This window comes from Rousettus aegyptiacus, unplaced genomic scaffold, assembly GCF_014176215.1.
Source record: "Rousettus aegyptiacus isolate mRouAeg1 unplaced genomic scaffold, mRouAeg1.p scaffold_m13_p_6, whole genome shotgun sequence".
In the NCBI taxonomy this organism is placed as follows: Eukaryota; Metazoa; Chordata; class Mammalia; order Chiroptera; family Pteropodidae; genus Rousettus; species Rousettus aegyptiacus.
This window is the reverse complement of record NW_023416309.1, coordinates 14,020,736-14,043,122: the sequence shown is the minus strand read 5'-3', so window position 1 is coordinate 14,043,122 and position 22,387 is coordinate 14,020,736. Positions and strand designations below refer to the sequence as shown.

At 32.7% G+C, this 22,387-nt stretch overlaps 1 protein-coding gene across 4 annotated transcripts in view; it reads right to left on the bottom strand.

The window, feature by feature from the left end:
- P4HA1 (prolyl 4-hydroxylase subunit alpha 1) overlaps positions 1-22,387 on the bottom strand; it is a 72,213-nt gene that overhangs the window by 23,012 nt on the left and 26,814 nt on the right. For all 4 annotated transcript variants that reach the window (XM_016156964.2, XM_016156963.2, XM_016156966.2 and 1 more), the window contains exons 6-8: positions 5,983-6,222; positions 4,009-4,205; positions 1,557-1,733 (exon numbers count right to left, since the gene is read on the bottom strand). In XM_016156964.2, the coding sequence (XP_016012450.1) occupies positions 1,557-1,733; positions 4,009-4,205; positions 5,983-6,222 (614 nt within the window). The remainder of the gene's footprint in view (positions 1-1,556; positions 1,734-4,008; positions 4,206-5,982; positions 6,223-22,387) is intronic.

Below are 22,387 nucleotides of genomic sequence, written 5' to 3'. Positions count from 1 at the left end.
TTCAAGATATCTGCTCATATTTCACATATATAGTGAAATAATCTTGGACTGAACACAAATGAAAAGAACTCGTAAATGTTAAAAACAGTAAAAAGAGATGACAGCAAAGATAATGATTTTAAACTTTTTTTTTTAGTGGAGGATGATTCTGAGGTTAACAAAAGAGTACGAAATTTTTATTCCCATTGAATCTCTTGATTAAAATAATCCTACTGAGGTATCTCCTTTGAAGACTTTGGCCTCCAAACCTAGAGACAGATATAGGATCTCCAAGCTGAAATGAATTCTTAATAAAAATTCTACGAGGATATTTTGGTTTATTGGTTTTACTGACCACAAATAATGGATTAAAATAGGAACCCAAAAGAGAGTAACAGAATATGATGTAATTATAAGTAGAGATTTATAAGAATTCCCTTGGACAGCACTCATGTACGTTAGACCTGTCTATTCCATTTAAAATGTAGTGTTTGGTAAAAAAAAAAAAAAAAAAAAAAAAAAAAAAAAAGTAGCAATTTGGAACAGTAGTAAAACTTAAAAACAATAATTCTAACTTTAACTTTATTTTGCAATACAGATATCCAGATAATTCAACCTTTATGATATAACAAGGATGAAACTATGGTCTATGAACCAAATTTGGTCTGCCTCCTGCTTTTGGAAATAAAGTGTTATTGGAATATAGCCATACTCATTTATATATCTTCTATGGCTGATTTTGTACTACAGCAACAGACTGTAACAGACTGTATGGCCTACAAAGCCTAAAAAATATTTACTATTTGGAACCTCACAGAAAAAAATCACCAACTCCTGTTATAAGAAAGCAAAAATATGCCTAGTGTTTATCTAAAAATTTCTTTATGAAAGTTATATCAGTTTGTTTTTTACTATCAATGAGACCACAAACAAGTTTTAAGAACAAGCTTATAGGAAAAAAAGGCAAGAACATAAAGGGTAGTCTTTTTCACATTCTCACAAAAGAAGAATTTCTACACTAACACAAAGTTTATAGGACTGTGTTCATATTAATTTGTTTTTCTTATTAAGATAAATGATGTGGGTTAAAGTCAGAAATCTATGAGTTATTATTTCAAATTAGCATGATGCTTGTGCCCAATTATATCCTTCTAGTAATAATGTGCCTAAAAGGGAATAAAAATACTTCAAGTATTCTTTCAAATAAAAAAATATAAAAAATATGAAAAGTTGGTCTTTGATTATCAGTCTCTGAGATTACTGGGCTCCCAAGTACATAAAAAACTTTTTCAGAGAAGATGCTAAAACACAAATTTGTTAAGTGTAAAATAAAAACCTCATCTATAATCTTCATAATTAAGAGCTTAAAACCCATTTGCAAGATGATATTTATGTTGAAAACAAACCAAGAAAAATTGATATCAATGGAGCTTAGTTAACAACTCCATTATGTTGCAGCAACAACATATAAAACTATTTGTGGGGTTATTGCCATATCAATTATCATTTCTGTAATCTTGCAAAGAAAAAACTGATACACATGTATAGTAAGAGGAGAGGAAAAAAAAAATATTTACCCTTGGTTTTGCTAGATCTTTGACAATTTCGATTTCTGCATCAGAAATAATATCATGGAAGCGAATAATACGAGGCTTGTCCCACTCATCCTCCTGTTTGGCTGGAGCCAGAATAAATTTAGGATTCCGGTTTCCATCATGGTAGCGGCAAAAGAGTTTTTTCTGTCTCCGAGGAGTCTAAACACAAAGTTAAGAAAATGATAAATATGAGAGTAATAATATTGTTAAGGCTTGTTGCTATACAGATAAGAAACAATAATCATGCCTGTGTATACATAGAGTATCTGTGGACGAACACACAAAAGCAACAGTTCTCTGCAAATGTGACGCATTGAACAGAACCTTCAGGGTTTTAAAATTTTTATTAATGATTCTTTTCTGGGAGAGAGATGGTAGGCTTAAGTTAAAAAAAAGTTGGGATTTCTCTTTTAACCTTTCTCTCATCGAAATAGAGTTTAGCTGTTATCAGTATGAAAGAAATAATGAAATGTTTATGGAAATATAAAGTGAATGACCAGCATTGCCCTAAACTTCACAATGTAACTGGGAAGCCCCCAGAAATAGAAAGTTTCTAAAAGAAAAAACAAAACAAAACCTAACCAGGCTTTCCTAAATAACTCCCAGTTAAATGCTTATGGGGAAAAAAAAGGGTTGGTTTAAAAAAAAAAAAGAAAGCAAAGATGAAAATAGGTAATTCTGAAAAAGAGAAAATAAGTTATTAAACAAAGAAGCCAGATGCTTTTATTAGTGGGTATTAAAAACAAAGCGGTCGACAGAACAAATAAATGTTCCTTTAATCATCTATGTATTATTATTAACTAAATAAGTTAATTCTATTGCTGATTCTTCTTTTGATTACACAAGTGTGTCATATCTGAAGTAGGAATATTAGTTTTTAGGTATTAGTTAACATACTAAAACAAATAATGATTCGTGTTTCTCTATGTAATTTACCAAGAGTCAAATCCAAGGCATTGTATCAAATAAGTCTTTTATATAATGACGAGATGAATTTATTCTGAGAAGAAGGATATTCCTTATCCCGTATGGGCAGCGTTGACATGTATGTGTCACATCGACAAACTGGCAAATTAGCAGACTAATGTTTTATACCTATAGTTTTATTTTGCACTCTTCCTTAGAGTTATTAAGAGCAATAAAAAATATGTGCTTACTATTGGAAATTGGAACATGACCACATATTTGATAATACTATGGAACCACTGTGAATTTTTTTAGATGTGATAATGATATTATGGTTATTTTTTATGAGTCCTTACCTTCAAAAGATAATAAAATAGACGTGAAATTTTAAAAAATGTTTCATGAATCTAACAAAGTGTTATCCTTATATTTGCTCATTAACTCTCAAAACAAAATAGACATGTTCTTCTAGGACTCCATGAACTTAGCTATCAGAAGTGTCAACACGTTTGCTGTTAGAGGTTAGGCTGTTAATAGTAAATCATCAAATATCAAAAAGTCATCAATAGCAAAACGTAAAGCCCAGGTTGAGTTCATTCATAGTAGAGAAAAAGTTAAACACTATTCAAATGTTTACAGTTAAAAGTACTTACTTCAAAAATTCGCTAATTCATTTCCCTCCATATATGCCCAAATTCAAATGAACACTAGTACCACATGATATTCCTTAAAAATCAGTTAATGATCAGTTAATGTTGGGAAACAATGTATATCATATCCATAATACACATTATCATAAAAAGGTTCTGTAAAGTCCTGCTGCTTAACAAAAACCTATGTTCCCCAGACTTGAACTCTTTTGTAGTTGGCCTATTATCTATTAACATCCTAAAGCACTAGTACTCTAAGTTATAGATACATAAATATTGATATACAATAAACCAAAAATTATTTGTAGATATATTTTAGTATTTAAAGAACAAATGTTAAAGCCAAAATCTGTTGAAAGTCTTTCTGCATTTTTAATATTTCTTATATACACTAAAACATTTCACTAAGCAGTCTTGTCAGGGCTGACTAGCAGCAAAACCACAAGAGATTACTGAATAGATGAATCCATTGTTTCATAATGGATTAGAATGGTACATTATTTCTACTTAAGAGTGCTAAATCTCTTTTGCATTAAGATATAAGAAAAAAACTTGATCATTTCCCTTAAATGATCTAATCCTTCACCTTAAAAAATTAAACCTCTTTTAATCTATGAAAAGAGTAACATTACCAAAAATGCATATAATGGTATATAATTCACAAGCTTTATTTTAAAGCCATTTTACTAACAGTTGGAGCATATTAAGTGCGACACCCACCAAAAGGTGATGCGATATACTATAATACTTTATGCGGTAATTATGATTTTTATCACATGCACTTAAATATAAAAGAACTTGATTCTGTCTAAAACTATGTACAAACACATACACACACACACATTCACACACACACACAATTGGCTTTTCCACTTTACCATTTTGATACCCTCCCCACGGCACAGCATTTCGTACTTCTGTCTCTCTGGCAGGTAATCCACAGCAACCCCTTTTTTCTTCGGTGTAGTTTTCTGATCAGATCGGTCATCTGAAGTAGACTTATTGTCATCTTTTTCTTTAGCCATTATATACTCAAAATACTTTAAGTTACCATTAGCTCTCTGATGTTCGGGGTCTATTAGAAGAGAAAGAGAGCGTGTCCATGAGTAAGTTTACATTGTTCAAACATCAGAATACAATAATATAGAGGACAGCATCATCTACCTTCCAAACCAGGATGCTTCTGAGAGGGAAAGGAGGCACTAATAAAAATTATTATACCAAAATAGTAGGTGTAAACTAGTACTGCCCCAAGTAAATCAGGACATACAGTCACCCTATATAACAGAGTTCTGGAGATGGAACCAGCCATTTATTTCAAAGAAGCAATTATTGCTCCTACTTTGAGAACTTAACCAATTAACCAAAGGAACTATGTATGATCAATTTAATTTCAAATGACTTTTAAAAATATTACTCATTCTATTTATTTTAAGCAGTAGAAAAAAGCTTTTTCTAAAACTGGAATGTAATCACCATGGGGAAGACATGGTATACAGTTCAAAAGCAAACTTTACCAGATAGATTATAAATGTAGTAAACAGCCTACTTCTGAAGGCTGAGTGGATTTCGGTCCCAAAATTCTAAGTGAGACAGAAAAGAGAAACTAAAGATATAATTTTGAAATAAGCCAGAATCCACTAATTGCCTCTGAATTGCTAGTCTTAATTTTTAGCTATCTTTTAGTAAGGGAAAAGAGGACTACACCCATCCGGGAGAAAAAAAAAAAACAAATGCACACATACACACACAGACACACACACAGTATGCAGAAACTTCACTGTGACATTAACTGAAGTATTTAGGAAATCTAGTCTCATTTGTAAAATATTTCTTGTTTTTGAGAAACTGCTTACAAAATATTTTATGATATACAATATGAACCTAATTTTGTTAAAGGGAAAAGTGTGTATGTGTGCAGGACAAGAGTATACATACTACAAGGAAACAAACAAAAAACTTGTGGGCATCTCAGGGTGACTGGCTTATGGATGGCTCTTCTATATCATTTTCTATTTTAAAAAATTTTCTACAATGAGTAAAGTATATTTTAAGTCAAGAGAAAAAAATCACTAAAAAACATTGAAAAAGGAATTCTTGAAAGAATGTTTCAATTTATTAATTCATTCAACCAAGAAATAACCTAATTATCAAAAGTTCATTTTCAGATGACCAATCCTTTTGAACTGTTTGACTCCTCTGACATACACATATTTACCTATTCGTAAAGTTAATTAATTTTTAAAGGTTTAAAGCTTTGATATATACCAAAGGTCATCTGAATTTATTAGCATTCCTGAGATTCTGATTTAGTAGATCTGGGGTGATCAAGGAATTTTGATTTCTAATAAGTATCCTAGTAATTCTGATGCACATGATCCCTAGATCATACTTAGAAAAATGCTATATATATCTCTGTCCAAAATACTAGTGGTAAAATCCTTACATCACATTTTTCTAACATTTGAATATGACAATCAAATATATTTTCAATGTATTTATTTCAGATCTCTATTTTTGAACCAAAAACATTCTTCAAAAGAAACTAGTTATATTTAATATAGCAACATGGTAAATAAACATTTTTGACCGAGTTAGCTAGATTAGGTCCAATTTTAAAAATCCTGAAGACTACAGAGCAGAGAAACACAGCCACTTTTGTAGTATTATTAGGTAATAAAAATCAGTTGCCACTTATTTAGAAAATAATCAGAGAGAGGGTAAAGATGAGGCACTTGCCTTCTAACAAAGTACCAAAGCTATATGATGAGATATATATATATATGTGTGTGTGTGTGTATATATATATATGGATATATATATAAATCTTGAATTAAGCCAGGTTTACATACCTAGTTCAAGAAGCTTCTTTGTGAGCAAAAGTGCCTTATCGAGGTCTCCCTGCTGATACACTGCATAGCTCAAATAATCTAGAACAGAGACTTTATCAGTGGTAGAAACTTCGCCTTCATCCAGCTGCCTTAGTGCCTGTTCCATCCACAGTTCTGTGTGGTAATAATCTGCTTCTGTATAGGCCACTTTGCCCAACTCAAAACAGTCCTCAACTGTTAGAAAAGATTTGTGTTTTACTCCTATGGAAAGAAAACACGGAGAACTTTAGAAATCCTAATATTATATTTATCTATGACAACACATGTTTCAAAGTGCTATCTCACTTTTATTTGAACTTCACAACAACCCTGAGGTAGGAAAAGCAGAAATTATCTGAGGTTTATAAACAGATGAACAATTACAAAATAATGAAACATGGTAAGAATCACACAACTAATAGGGGACGTGGGACCAAAATATCTCAAGGCTTCAATTATCAGCCATCATACCAAAATGGAACATTAATTAAGTTGAAGCACGTAACTTTCTAACACATTAGCAAGAATCACCATGTAAGATATATCTGTCTTCTTCCTAACAATCTGGATAAGAGATGAATGGACAGGAAGAAAGGCAAATCTGCCAGCTGGTTCCTTCCCCTTTCCCTTCCCCTTCCTTCCCCAACAGCACTAATGATATATAATTTACATACTATAAAGTTCACCCATTTAAAAAATACAATAGTTTTTAGTATATTCACAGAGTTGTGCGGTCATTAGCACCATCTAATTTTAGAAGACTTTCATAACCCCAAAAAAGAAACCCTGTAACTGTTGGCAGTCATTATCCATTTTCTCCCCCCCGCCCCACCTACTACCTAGACAACTACTAATCTACTTTGTATGTCTACAGATTTGCCTCTTCCAGTTATTTCATATAAATATAACATATGATCATTGTGACTGTCCTCTTTGTTTCACTCGGCATGTTTTCAAGGTTCACACCTGTTGTAGCATCCTTTTTATTGCGAAATAATAGTCTACTGTATGGATAGACTATATTTTATCAGTTGATAGACATTTGTTTTAACTTTTTTGCTTTAATAATAATGCTACTATGAACATTCATGTACAAATTTTTGTGTGGACAAATGTTTTCATTACTCTTGAATGGAACCATTGGGTCCTATGGCAACTCTATGCTTAACATTTTCAGGAATTGCCAAACAGTTTTCCAAAGTGGCTGCACCATTTTACGATCCCAAAAGCAATGTATGAGGGTTCCAGTTCCTCCACATTCTTGCCAATACTTGTTATTGTCCATCTTTTTTATTACAGCCATTCTGGTGGGTATGAAGTACTATATCTCATTGTGGTTTTGATTTGTATTTCCCTAATGATAATGTCAAGCATGCATCTTTTCACATGCTAATCGTTCCTTTGTATATCATCTTTGGGGAAAAAATGTCATTCAAATCCTTTGCCCATTAAAAAATTTGGGTTGTCTTTTTTTATTGTTAATTCTTAGAGTTCTTTATATGTTCTAGATACAAGTTCCTGATCAAATATATGATTTTCAAATATTTTTTACCCACTCTGTGGGTTGTTTTACTTTCTTAGTGATACACTTTAAAGTACAGAAGTTTTTTTTTGATGCAGTCTAACTTATTAATCTTTTCTTTAATCAGTTGTGTTTTTGGTGTTGGTATGTCAACTGCTTTCCGAATTGAAATTTCTATATTAAGAAGAGATATCTGATAGTTCACATGAAGTAAAATATAAATAGAAAACCAAAAACACTTGGGAAAATATTTAGCCCTATTATTAAGAAATATAAAATTAAAATAACCATAAAGAAAAATAAACAGTTGCCTACATTTATTGAGGTCTTACTCTGTGTCAGGCATTTATCACTCATTTAATCCTCAAAGCAATCTAGATAAGGGACTAAAGTAGAGAGAAGTTAACTATTGTGTTAGAGGTCACACAAAACTGGAATATGCACAATATGATTTCAGAAGTTTGTGTTCCTAATATTATACCATAAATCAGGGGTCCCTTACTCCCAGGCTGTGGACCGGTACTGGTCTGTGGTCTGTTAGGAACTTATCACACAGAAGGAGGTGAGTGGCAGGTAAGCGATGCTTCATCTGTATTTGCAGCAGCTCCCCAGCACTAGCATCACTGCCTCAGCTCTACCTCACATCATCAGGTATTAGATTCTCATAGGAGCACTGATCTCTGGTGCCAAAAAGGTTGGGGACCTCTGCCATAAATGACAAAATTTAATAGGAGGAGGTAACAGACTGGTAACTTTAAAGATAAGACATTCAGCAATATGAGACAAGAATAATGATTTTATACCCTATGAACTGATACTACTATTTTTTAATTATTTTCTTGAGTTTAGTACTAGGGGATAGGATAGGAAAGAAGTATCTTCTTAAACAATTTCTGTAGCTGAACCAAATATTATAGTTAAATATTATAAGCTAAAAGCAAGGAAGTTTATAGGCAGCTATGACAACATAATTAGTGTTTTTCATTAAGAAAGATAATTTCGAATGTCATATAGGAATCACAAAAAAGTCTAGATGGAAAGGAGAGGCACCTAAAAATGCCATAGATGATAGAGGTTTGTTCATCCATCTTGCGACCACATCAAAGTTGGGATGTTCATGGACAGCAAACAGCAAGCAAAGTCACCTCGGATCTACATGAGCAGAAGCCCTACAACTAGGAAGAGAAATAATCGACCTGCAACCATAGAAGGTAGGAGGGGACGAAGACGCGAGGTTGCCTCGTCCCAAGAGGCTGTGTGGGACAGAGGCTACAGCAGTGGCAGCCGGCAGCTGCAGACGCCTCTTAAAGGGGCCTAGTTCGCAACTGGACTTTCACGGTGACAGACCTGTTCATTCTGAGTACCAGCGCCTGGTTGGCTGCACGGGGGAAGCAAGGGACTTACAGGGGAACACTGAGTTGTCAGAGCGAGGGCCGGAGGTGAGGCTTTCTCCTAGACAAAATTGCCTGTGGTATCCATTCTTCCTCTGTTGAGCCATCTCCCCGACCAGTGTGCAGACCCAGCCCTGCCATAACTGAGACATCATCAAACTGGGTAACAGAGGTCACTCCACTCAAAGGATCCCCTGAAACTCTGCCTCTCCAACTCATGACCCCACCCAAGACACATCCAGTTGTATCTTCAGTGAGTCTAACGCTCCTTACTTAGGCAACCTAAAGACCCACACTGGTAGCAACTGGCCTCAGTTTCTGGCGTGGCGTCTGTAGTACAGCATCTGTGGATTGCTTGCTGAATCTTAACAGGTGGCCCCGGAGGAGCACAGGATGGGGCTAAACTTGGCCTGCAGCTGAACTCCTCTCAGGACTGTGCCACTGGACATCTACTACACAAAGCTATGCTAATAAGACCAGGAGACTTAGGAGCTTTGCTTAGTGTATAGAAACAGACACGGAAAGGCAGCCAAAATGGGAAGACAAGCAGAAACCATATGAGAAAACAGAACAGAAATCCAGGAATAATGTAGTTAAGCAATCTTAACAGATGCAGAGTTCAAAACACTGGTCATAAAGATATCAGTGAACTTAGGGGAAGTGTAGATGAATTCTGTGAGAACTTTAGCAAAGAGATAAAAACAAAAAACCTAAAAATGGAAATGGAAATTATAAAAAGAACCAGTCAGAAATGAAGAACACATTATCTGAGATGAAGAGTATATTAGAAGGAATAAACAGAATGGATAAAGAAGAGGATCGGACCATCAATATAGAGGATGGAGAAGCTAAGGACACTCAATCAGAACAGCAAGAAAAAAGAAGCCAAGATTATAATAATACTTTAAGGAGCCTATGGAACACAATTAAATGTAAAATATCTGTGTCATAGGGGTACCTGAAGGAAAACAAGTCATTGAAGAGCTATGCGAAGAAATAATGATGGAAAACTTCCCTAACCTGGTGAAAGAAATATAAATACAACCCCAGGAAGCTGAGTCCCCAAAAAGATGAACCCAAAGAGGCCCACACCAAGACACATCATAATAAAATGCCAAAGGTTAAATACAAAGAGAGAATCTTAAAAGCAGCAGGAGAAAAACAGTTACCTACCTATCTACATGGGAGCACCTATAAGACTGGCAGCTGATTTCTCAAAAGAAACTATGCAGGACAGAAGGGCTTGGCACAAATATTCAACATGATGAAAACTCAGGATCTACAGAATTCTTGATCCAGCAAAGTTATCATTTAGAGTCGATAAAGAGCTTCCCAGACAAAAATAAGCTAACGGAATTTATCACCACCAAGCCAGTATTACAGGAAATGTTGGAGGGACTTCTTTAAGAAGAAAAAATACCTATCAAAAACAGGAATAAAGAATGGTAATAACTACATTCCTATCACCAAGTACCTCAAACGGAAAAGAATGAAGTGCTCCAACCAAAAGATAGGGTGGCTAAATGGATAAAAAAAAACAAAACTCCTACATATGTTGCATATGAGAGACTCACTTCAGAATAAAAGACACACAGACGAAAAGGAAAGGGATGAAAAAAGATATTTCCTTGACGAACCTAGAGGGTATTGCACTGAATGAAGTAACTTGGAGAAATACAAATATCGCATGATTTCACATAAATGTGGAATCTAAAGAACAAAACAACAATAAAAATGGAAACAAGCTCATAGATACAGAGAATATTTTGAGGGCTAATAGATGGGAGGGGGTGGCGAGATGGTGAAAAAGGGCAAAGGGACTAAGAAGTGCAAATGGATAGTTACAGAATAGTCATGGAGATATCAAATGTAGCATAAGGAAAATAGTTGACAATATTGTAAAAAATATGTAAGGTGGAAGAAGGGTACCTGATTTAGTGGAGTGATCATTTTGTGAGTTATATAGATCTCTAATCACTATGCTGTATAACTGAAACTAATATATTATTGTATGCCAAGTATAATTGGAAAAAAAAAACCTCATTGAATTGTACAATGTAAATATGAGCAACTAACTGTCTATTATACTTTAATAAAACTGGGCAGAAAATCTAGATGGTAATATGTCGAAATGTTAAATTGTTACTCTGGGGGTTAGAATACAAATAAGCTGTTTCTTAAATCTTTATAGATTTCTACCTTTTCGAATACTGTACAATTACCACTGTTTTCCTAAGAACAATAAAAAAATAGAGAAAGAAGTATAGAAACATAAAATATATGCCTCTGAATGATATGTACAGATAATAGCAACCATATAGCACTCCACTTTATAAATGGTAAAACAGATGAGTTACTTGGAGATTTTAAGGGCTTTAGGTAATTTATGTTATTTTTTTGGTTTATAGCATATTACATAAGTAATGGAGAATTACTTCTGGACCCATATTGGTGGAGGTGAGAGGGAAATGTTCTGACACCTAGATATGTTGGATAAAATATATCAATTAGCCATTTATACTATAGCCAAGTTCACAGGAATTAAGCAAATATCTTGGGGCCAAAACCAAAAAGGAACTTGAAATCCAGAGAAGTAAGCAAAGGAAGAAGCTGTATCTAGCTTGGAAGAAGACGCCAGATCAAAAATCTAGAAACTTAATTTTTAGCTACCAAAGAGCAAGAAATAAAGCCCCCAAGCCCATGTAAAATGCAAGTTGGCCCTGAGAGCCCCCACTGAAAGCAAATCCTTGAAGAATTACATCTTAAACGAATGAACTAGGAAAACAAAAACAAAAAGTTGTCAGCTGGCAAAGAGAAACAACAAAATAACTTTTTTCAGTCTGCATTGTAGGTAGGAAAAAAAAAATCCCTTAGAATTCCACAGGCATGCCCTCAGGGAGGTTTTGATTTCAAATTTACGCTATCTCCATTGCATGAGAAACTACAGGTAAGAAATTAACTTAAAATGGTTCTATGTTAGTAATGTCATAGGACATGTGGCAGAAGCAACTTTTATACTCTGCAAAAAGCACCCTCATCTCAGGTTTTGTAATATTTCCACACAATCTGAAAAAGTACACACACTCCAAAATTACAAAGCACGTGATGAAGCAAGCCACTATGAACAAAATAAGCAGAAACTATTCAAAAACAGTATTAGACATCCCCCAAGTTCTTCAGATATGTGTCATCAGAATAAGAATTCAAAATACCTATTAATTAAAAATGTTCAAAGAAACTAAAAATAAAAAATATGAACATATAAGATACTCTAAAAAAGACTAGGCAGATTTGAGTAAGAAAAAAAAAAAGGAACTTCCAGAAATGAAATAAAAAGTTATTGGTCAGATTAAAGAGCCAAGTTAGACACAATATAAAAAAGAGGAGAATAAACCTATAAGAGTGAGCTGAATAAATTACCAAGGGATAAACGAGCCAGGCTGCAGCAGAGAGGAGGAATAAATATGAAGTGCTAGTTAAAAAGCAAGGAAGAAAAAAGAAGGTCTAATTATGTCTACTTGGGAGTTCCAGAAGAAGATAATAGAGAGAATGTAGGCGAGGCACTATTTAAATAAATAATGGTGGATAATTTTTCAGAATTAAAACACATGAAATTTCAGATTCAGGAAGCACAAAGAATCCCAAGCCAAACAAAGTCCATGTAAAGGTTTCTTACAGATGTTTTCAAGGAGGAAAATAATTCTAGAAGGAAAGTATGAGGTGCAAGAATGATAAAAATAAATAAATGAAAGAAACTGGTATACATATGAGACAAAGAAAAGTTAAAGAAAAGTGAACTATTAGATGGGTAAAAATCTCAAAGTCTGACAATATTTTTTGGTGACACTGTGGGGAAATGGGCACCCTCATAGATTTCTAATGGAAATGTAAAATGATACAACCACTATAGAAGTAAACTGGGGCAATATTACAAAAATTACCTATGCATTTACTCTTTGATTCAGTGGTATCACTTCTAGAAAAAATAATCCCAAAGATCACTTAGCAAAAATACAAAATAACATATATACAAGGTTATTAGCAGCATTATTTTAAGAATGCAAAACACTGCAAAAAAAATAAAACAAAACAAAACAAATGTTCATCAATAGGAGCCTGGTTAAATAATATATGGTACCACCACGAAATAGAGTAATATGCATCTGTAAAAGGAAATGAGGAAAATTGCTATATATGATATGAAGTGATATATAGGGCTTATCAATAAAATACCAAGGTAAATACTAAAAGTATTTACACCATCCTACCTCTGTGTTTATATTGAGAGGAAATAGGAAAATTATACATTTGCTTTTATTTTCAAAAAGAAACAAAGAAGTAGAAAAACTAATAAAATGGCAGTTACATGTAGGAAGAAGAGGTTGAGCAGAGAAATGAAAGTGAGACTTCTGTTAATGGATCTTAGCATTATAGTTTGAACTTTAAAAGAATATAAAAAATTTTGCATAATTAAAAATAATATGGGAGAAATGGGTAAACGTAGTCAAAAGGTAAAAAATAGATCTTTTAGTTACAAGATAAGTTAGTCCTGGGGATATAATGCACAGTACAGCATCGTGACTATAGTTAACAATACTGTATTGCATATTTGAAAGTTGCTAAGAGAGTAGCTCTTAAAAGTTCTCATCGCACACAAAAAATGTTGTAGCTATGTGTAGTGATGGATGTTAACTCATGGTGGTAATCACTTCTTGATATTTACATACATCAAGTCATTATGCTGTACACCTAAAACTAATATAATGTTATGTTAATTATATCTCATTTTTTTTTTAAAGTTTGTTTGGTTACCTCTTATAAATAAAAACAATAACAACATTTTGCAATTTAACTTTCACATGCTTTCAGCTCATTTGATTGTCATGGCAATCCAATGAAAAGGTAGTCGGTCAGACTGCAAAAGGGATATTGCCTACTATGCCAGTTACAGTTTCATGTTTCTATATTGGATAACGTGTACTCACACTTTATTGTCAATACATTTCTAAATATAATATTTAGAAACCAAAATATAACAAAAATTTTAAACAATAGAAGAGGACAAAGATAGGCTATGAATTAAAAACTAAGCCTGTGATAACTGTCTTTCAAAAATAAAGCCATAGAAGAAGAAAAAGAAAACAGTAGGAGGAAGGGGAAGAGGAGAATTTTTCCCAACTTTTGACATCAACAGTCAAACCATAATTGTGAGACTCACGGTGGTTTAATGTTAATATAATAATATCTGGTCTCCTACCCTAACTTCTCTGACGTAAATAAATGGAGAGATATAGCATTTTCATGGATTAGAAAATTTTATATTGTTACAATGGCAATGCTGCACAAATTCTCCCCAAGATTTAACACAATCCCCATCAAAATTCTTACAGGCATTTTTATAGAAACTGACAAGCTGATTTATTAGGAAATTCAAAGAATCTAGAATGGCCGAAACAATTTTAACAAATAACATAGTTGGAGGACTTATTCCACTTAACTTCAAATCTTACTATAAAGCTTACTTTATGTTTATATATATAATATATATTTCTTACTATAGTAACTCAGACTGTGGTGTTGAGTAAAGATAGACCTATATAGATCAGTGGAACAGAATCAAATCGAGAAACAGATCAAGTGATTTTTGACAAAGATGCCAAGGCAATTCAATGGGGAAAGGAAAGTATTTTCAATAATGTTGTTCAATCAACTAAAAATTCATATTTTAAAAAACAAACATTAATCCTTACTGCCTACAAATAGTTTAAATAAAATCTGAAACTAAGAAATTTCTAGGGGAAAAAAAACAAAAAAATATTTCAGACTTCAGGGGAGGCAAAATTTCTTAGATATCACACTAAAACACTACCCATAAAAGAAAAAAAATTGATAATTAAACATTTTCAAAATTTAAAACTTTTGCTCTTTGCAAGATACCAAAAACAAAAAGACAAAAGACTGGTTAAAAATATTCACAACACATTTATCTGATAAAGAACTTGCATCCAAAATATATAGAGAATTCTTAGAACTCAAAAGGTTATGAACAGATTCTTCACCAAGAAGAGATATAAATGACCACTAAACACATAAAAAGACATGAAACATCAGTCATCAGTTATAAGCTATGTATAATAATGCAAATTAAAACCACAATGAGATACCACTACACATTCATTAGTTTGGCTAAGATTCAAAAGACTGGACATAAGTGTCTGCGAGTATGTGGAGGAACTGGAACTCTTATACACCAATGATAAAAATATAAAATGGTACAATAATTTAGCAGTTATTTAAAAGTTAAATATACATGTAATATGCAACACAGCTATGCCACTCTTAGATACTTAACCAAAGGAAAAAATAAAACATAATAACAACAACAATCTCTAAAAATTAGAGGAAAAAATACTGAAATGAATGAATCTAACTGTGTAACACATTGAAGGCATAACTACACAAATAAATAAATTACTTTATGTGTTTTTAAAACAAAATTTTCATCATATATAGTATAATATATTTTAAGGATAAAAGATACAAAAAGAAACTGCATTCAACAGTCTTAATATTAAAATATAGTTATTTTAAAATTATTTTAGGCATTTTATAGGATAATAAAAGAATTATGTTAATGTCACTGGAACCAGGAGTTTCAATACAAAAAAGACATAAGTATAAACTTCTGTAATCTTAAATTTGAATTGGCATCAACAGTATGAGCTCACATATTTCCTATTCTGTCCACTGAAAATACCCAGAATCAATGACAAACTCAACAGTGATAAATATCCCTAGGACCTAGTTAGACTCTGCTCCCTAAACGTCATCCCATTAAAAAGACTCAAAATTCATTACAGAAATGCCTAATTCCTGCTCGAGGATATAAATTTATAAGGTAAGCCTGGAAAAAATTGTGCCAGAAAGCAAAGACACTTCCTTGCTAGCAAAGAATAATATGATCACTTCAGAAATACAAATTAGCCAATCTAAAGAGGCACCCAGTGGCCTAAAATGGGATAATCTGGACATCAAATGAAATAATGAATATAATGTATCAAAATGCAAAAATATATAAAAATCCATGCATTCATAATGATACTTCAGATAAAAATCACTAATCACTACAGGAAGTTGTTATGATACCAGCCCATTACTCTGAAAATTGATATAAGAAAAAGAATTAAAGATTTATCTTGCCTTTCATATATAAACTATAGTTCCGGGTCACCAAATGGTTCCTGAAAGTTCTTATTTATAGAATGCCAGCTAATAAAAGTAGAAGAAATGATGGAATGAGAAAAATCACCATTTTGTAACCCCAAATTAAGTATTACAGGGCAATGATCATCAAAACCATTAAATGAAACACCTGGAGAACTTCATATGGCGATCTCCGTCTCCCACCACTGAAGCTACATCACAAAAAGTGTGATGTCCGGTCAGGCAATTCAACAGGAAGTTCAGAGTGCCACCTATGGAGTTAATTTTAAAAAGAATCTAATGGAGTCTCAAGCTCTAATCAGTTTGTAAGAAACACAGGGATTAAAGGAACAAGTTAAACAATAAAGAGAAATCAGGCAATTCCAGTATGTGATGCATTCCACAGGACATGTGACCAGATGACCAGGTTTTTCTAACTTATCAATGAAATAGGGAAAGAAAGTTGGAGAGAGTAGGGAAAAATAAAAAAGATTTAAGAGACATAACCAAAATATACAACTGTAAAAAGACATCTTTGAGATCACCAGAAAAACTGAGTATTGACTGGATATTGAATTATACTATGAAAAGTATTGTCAGTTGGTTGGGTTGGATAATAAGTGGCTGTTATTTATTTATTTTTTTAAAAAGACCTTATCGATCAGTTAGATATGCATATTGCATTACTAATGGATAAAAACACGATGTCTAAAATTTGCTTTTAGAATAGTCCAGAAAAAACAATAACAAAAAGGAGTAGTGGAAGCAACAGAGAAAACAAGAATAGCAAAGTGTTAAAAAAAACTTTAGAAGTTGGGTAATGATAACTGGAGGCTCATTACATCACTACCTTTATTTTTTTATTTAATTTTCCATAATAAAAAGTTTTATAAATAACATCAAAAAAGAAAGTCATGTCCTATAGGGCTCTTTTATGTCTTATAAAGAAAATCACATAATTCCCTTTTGACACTAACAAAAAAGAAAATCACCAGTTTATGATAAAAAAAAGAAATTAGATAATAAAAAGTAAATATGTCTTACCTGACAACATTTCTTTTTGAGTATATAGTTCCGAAAATAAATCAATATTGTGCTACAAGTCATGCTTCCAGAAAGGTGAAGTTTTTAAAGGAACTATTGGTCAAAAGCAGACTAATCTACACTTTCTCTGATAAAAGAGACATGATCTTATATACTTATTTAAGTGTCTGATAATATCATAAAGGAAACTGGTATAAAAAGGAAAACAACAGCGTTTTCATTAATAAATTTTAACTGAATACACTTCCAAGAGTCACTACAACTAGACTTTGCTATAGAAAAGGAGTTTATGAAAAATAAATTAAGAGGAAATAAAGTCATGGGCGCATTTTGCTAATGATCATTCACTGACTAGGGGGAAGTATGCTCTAGTCTGAGGATATGACCTGTTACATTCTAGTACCAAGCAGAGTCCTAGCAAGGTGTGTGCACTGGAAGAATATAACCACTAATATAATCAAATATTCAAACAACTATCTCCCTTCACTTTTTCTTTTGCCTCCTATTAGTCATTTATGGATAGTAATTACCAGTGTGCTCCATAAATGAAGATGAAAATCCATATTTTGACACTTTTCTTTAACTCTATTTCACACTCTACTCTAGGAAAGGATATCAAAAGAAACTAACTTATTAATAGTTTAACATGATGCAATTCCAGGAACCAAACATTACACTGACTCTCCTATTATTTTTCAGATATGAGAACTCATATACAGTTCTAAGATGAGCTTACAATGCAGCAAGCAGAAATGTTTTATCATGGACAAGAATGTTTTTCTCTTATGCAAAAGACATAAGAACAGTATGCCATTAACGCGTAGGTAGCACCAGTAATATTTTTTACGTGACTCAATATTTTGATGACTTCATTTAAAAGCATGATGGAGATAGCAGGGTATCTTTAGCATATTTTGCTTCGGTAACTCTGCTTATCTTACTGTTGATCTATCCAAAAATATTAAATGCAGAATGCCTGGAAATCAGATCCTTAAAAGAAGAAAATGAAAGAGAAGTGATACAGCATTTGTAAGGGAAAGGTGATCTCCAAAACAGAGACCATAAGAAGAAAAAATGGGCAAAAAGATGAAGAAAATGAGACAAGAAAAGTGATGTTGGCAGAAAAAGACTATAAAAACACTTTCATACAAAGAGCAAAAAACATTTGATAAGAATTAAGTTGTAAATTCCTTTAGATCAAAGGAAGGCATGGAAAACTGACATTAGCATGTCAAACTGAATATAGTAACCCAAATTTAAAGTAAACTAACATCAAAAAGAGTCTTTTTAATTTATTATCACAATATAAACTATAGTATTATATAACAGTTTAAAAAAATTTTACTTAGAAATACATTTTGTGCCTGATCTATAAACGGGGACATTTTATTTGAAAATTCTTATCCTTCGCAGGACCACGCCCTTATAAAAAATTGATTTGTAAAGGAGAAGTATGTTTAAACTGCATACACTTGGGAAGTTGGTGTCTTGCATCTGAGGCAGTATGGTACACTCTTAGCTGAGTGAGCTCTGGAAATTTGTGAAGAAATCTGCTACTTGGTATAGTAACCTTAGTGATGTAAGTGACCAAGAGCATGAACATTCAACTCCACATGAAGTAAATAAAATTTTATATTTAAGACATTTTTCATACCATCCCCCCCCCCCAAAAAAATCACAGCTTAAAAAAGAATGATACATTTGGAAGATATGGATCTATTCAACAAATCAGAGTTAGGAACAATCTGCAATCGAAGGAACAGTCTATGTGAACTATAAAGACACCACGATGCCAATGCATAGACTTATCAGATTTTATATTAAAATATTAACAATGCATTTCAAAAGAAGGGTCCAAAAAGGACAAAACAGACAAAGTGAATCAAGGAGTAACATGGCACCAATATAAATCCACTAAAATAAGCATTTCTTTAATTTTTTTGTTTTGCGGAAATTAAAAAAATAAATTATGCTTCCCCCAACCCTCACCATCATTTCACACCTAAACTGATACAATTTTAAATCTGACAAAACCAAGGGATAGCAAGGATATGAAGAAATGTGTATATCATACATTTCTGGTGAAAGTATAAATTGGTACATCTGCTCTAAAGACCAATTTGGTCACACCTAGTAAAGGTAAAGAACCATATAACCTGACTTCTTATACCCCAGACAAACTCTTGCATGTATATACACGGACACAAGACATAAACAAGGATGTCTGTTGAAATCCTGTTTAACATAGCAAAAAATTGGAAATAACCTAAATGCCTGCCCATCCATCCATAGAAGAGTGAATAAATCAACTGCACCATATACTACCATGTATTAGTTAGATGAATTTGATCAACAGGGATGAACTTAATATTTTATCAAGTGAAAAAGGTTGCAGAAAGATACACAGAGTATGATATATTATTTGTTTAATATTTAAAATACAACAATACAATATGCAGTAAAGTATAAAAAGATGAAAGAATACATACCAAATTCAGAATAGGCACTACTTCTAGAAAGGAAGGGAAGGTGCACAAGGGGCCTTCAAATATACATGCGATCTTTTACTGTTAACAACAGAGAAAGATTTGGTGAACAACCAAATAAAAGCCTAAAAACTGTTTATTAGTTCACTCTAGTGTTATAGGATATTACATACTTAGGAAATTTCAGTCACTATTCTTATAAGGAATTTGCATGAAAGTAAAATTTACTAAGAACTAGCCCAAAACAGTGACTTGAAGAAGTCAAGAAGGATATAAAGTGCAAAGAAAGGATGAACACTGCCTCAATGAAAAACGAATACACATATTCTCAGAGTACTTATTTTCATCCATTCTCTATGAAAGTCTTACCAACTGATCTCTAGATTAAAGGTTAGGTACTCAGGAGAACCCAGTGAATTTCCCAAGATGAAACAGCAAAATCAGGGTTAAATAACATTCAGTGTCATTTTGATAAGAGGATAATAAAGTTTTAAATAAAATATACATATATGTATATGTATATATATATATATATATATAAAACTAAATGAAATTTATTTTCCCCACGTACACCGAACCTGCCTCTTTTGTGTGCTCTATGTTGCTGAATGGAATCCATTTATTTGTTAAAGCCAGAAACCCATATCAAGTTCATCATCAAATTCTACCATTCCATCTAAGTAGCTTGAAAACCACTTCTCTCCATACCCACTAGCTACCACTACTATCTCTTACTTAAATTTTTACAATAGCCTCCTCCCTGATTTCTTTGTCCCTATCCCCAGGTCTCAATCCAATCTCCATTCTATAGCCAGAATAATATTTCTAAAATGAAAATCACGTAACTTTCCTGTTTAAAACTTTTAAATGGCTCCTCATTGCACTCAGAACAGTGCAAACTCTTCCACATGGCTTATAAAGCCCTTCAAGAGATGGCTTCTGCTTACCTATCTAGCCTCATCTCTTACTACTCTCATTAAACCCAAATCTCCACCTCATATACTAAGTTCTTGAACAAACTATTTGTTAAATATCTGATATAAAATATTCTCTCCTCCTCTCTGGTCTTTACCCATGTTCTGTCTGCTAAGAATACTTTTCTCATGCCCACTTTTTCCCTCCTCTCTCCCATTATCCTAATTCCTTGTTCATTAAATCTCAAAAATTTTTAAAAGTCCTATCTTCCAGGAAGTCTTCCTTTATGACTCTTATAGAGTCCAGAATTAGGTTTCCTCCCATGTGCTCCCACAGTATCCTACATTATCCCCATCCAGACATTCATCATACTTATCATAAGACGTAAGAATGTAAAGGCAACAGTAGTGTTGGTCTTATTCATTATCATGTCCTTAGTATCTAGCATAATGGTTGGCACATATTAAAGTTATTAAATAAATCGGTATTTTAAATCAGAGACAATTTTTAAAAATAAGGTTATGATCTTATCACAAGTCTTATAATGTACATTAGTATAAACAGAAAATAAAATTTGCAAATTTGTACATTTTTGAAAATCCAACTTAATGGAATTTTGTTCTAATGTACTAGAAATTTATTTATTATGTCATGGTTAGTTTCTCCTCTTGATGTTTTGCACAAAATTAAGAGAGATGAGCACAAAAACTTAAAAAACAACTCATCTTACTGTATTTTCTTACTAAGATGAATTTCAATATGAAGATAGAGGTAACATTTTATTTCTCCAGTTGATAACGACAAGCAGATAGTAATGATTACAACCTGCATATTCATTAAAAAAAAAAAGTGATGGCAAACTGTAAATTATCACGTGAAATTAGTAACATGAATAAAACTGGGAAATCCAACAATTTGTAGAAATTAAACACGTTCTCTTAAATAACCAGTGACTCAAAGAAGAAGTACCAGGGGAAATTAGAAAATACTTAAAGACAAATGAAAATGAAAACGCAACACACCAAAACTTATAATATACAATAAAAGCAGTGTTAAGAGACTAATTTATAATTATGCATGATTACATCAAAAAACAAGAAAGATCTCAAATCCATAACCTAACTTTACAACTTAAGAAACTGGAAAAACAGGAACTAAACTCAAAGCCAGCAAAAGAAATATAAGATCAGAGGTAAATTAAGTTGAGAATAGAAAAACAATAGAGAAAATTAATGAAACCAAAAGTTGGTTTTTGAAAATATCAACAAAATTGGCAATCCTTTACTTAATTAATTAAGAAAAAAGATTCGAATTACTAAAATCTGAAATCAAAGTGTGGACATTACTACCAATTCTACAGAAATACAAAAAGGTTATATGACAGTATTATGAATGGACAAATTTCTTGAAACACAAAACCTATCAAGACTAAGAAAGACAGAGAAAATCTGAATAGACCCATAACCACTAAGGAGACTGAATTGGCAATCAAAAGTGCTCAAAGAAATGCCCTGGATCTGATGGTTTCACTGGAGAACTCTACTGAACATTTAAAGAACACACACCAATCCTTCTCAAACTTTTCCAAAAAAATTGAAGAGAGAATACTTCCTATCTCATTCTATGAAGCCAGCATTACCATTATACCAAAGTCAGGCAAAGACACTACAAGAAAACTACAGACCAATATGTCTTATGAAAATTGAAGCAAAAATCCTTAACAAAATACTAGCAGACAGAATTCAGCAGCCTATTAAAAGGATGACTAACTGGGATTTACTCCTTGGATGCAAGGATGTTTCAACACAGGAAAATCTATTATTGTA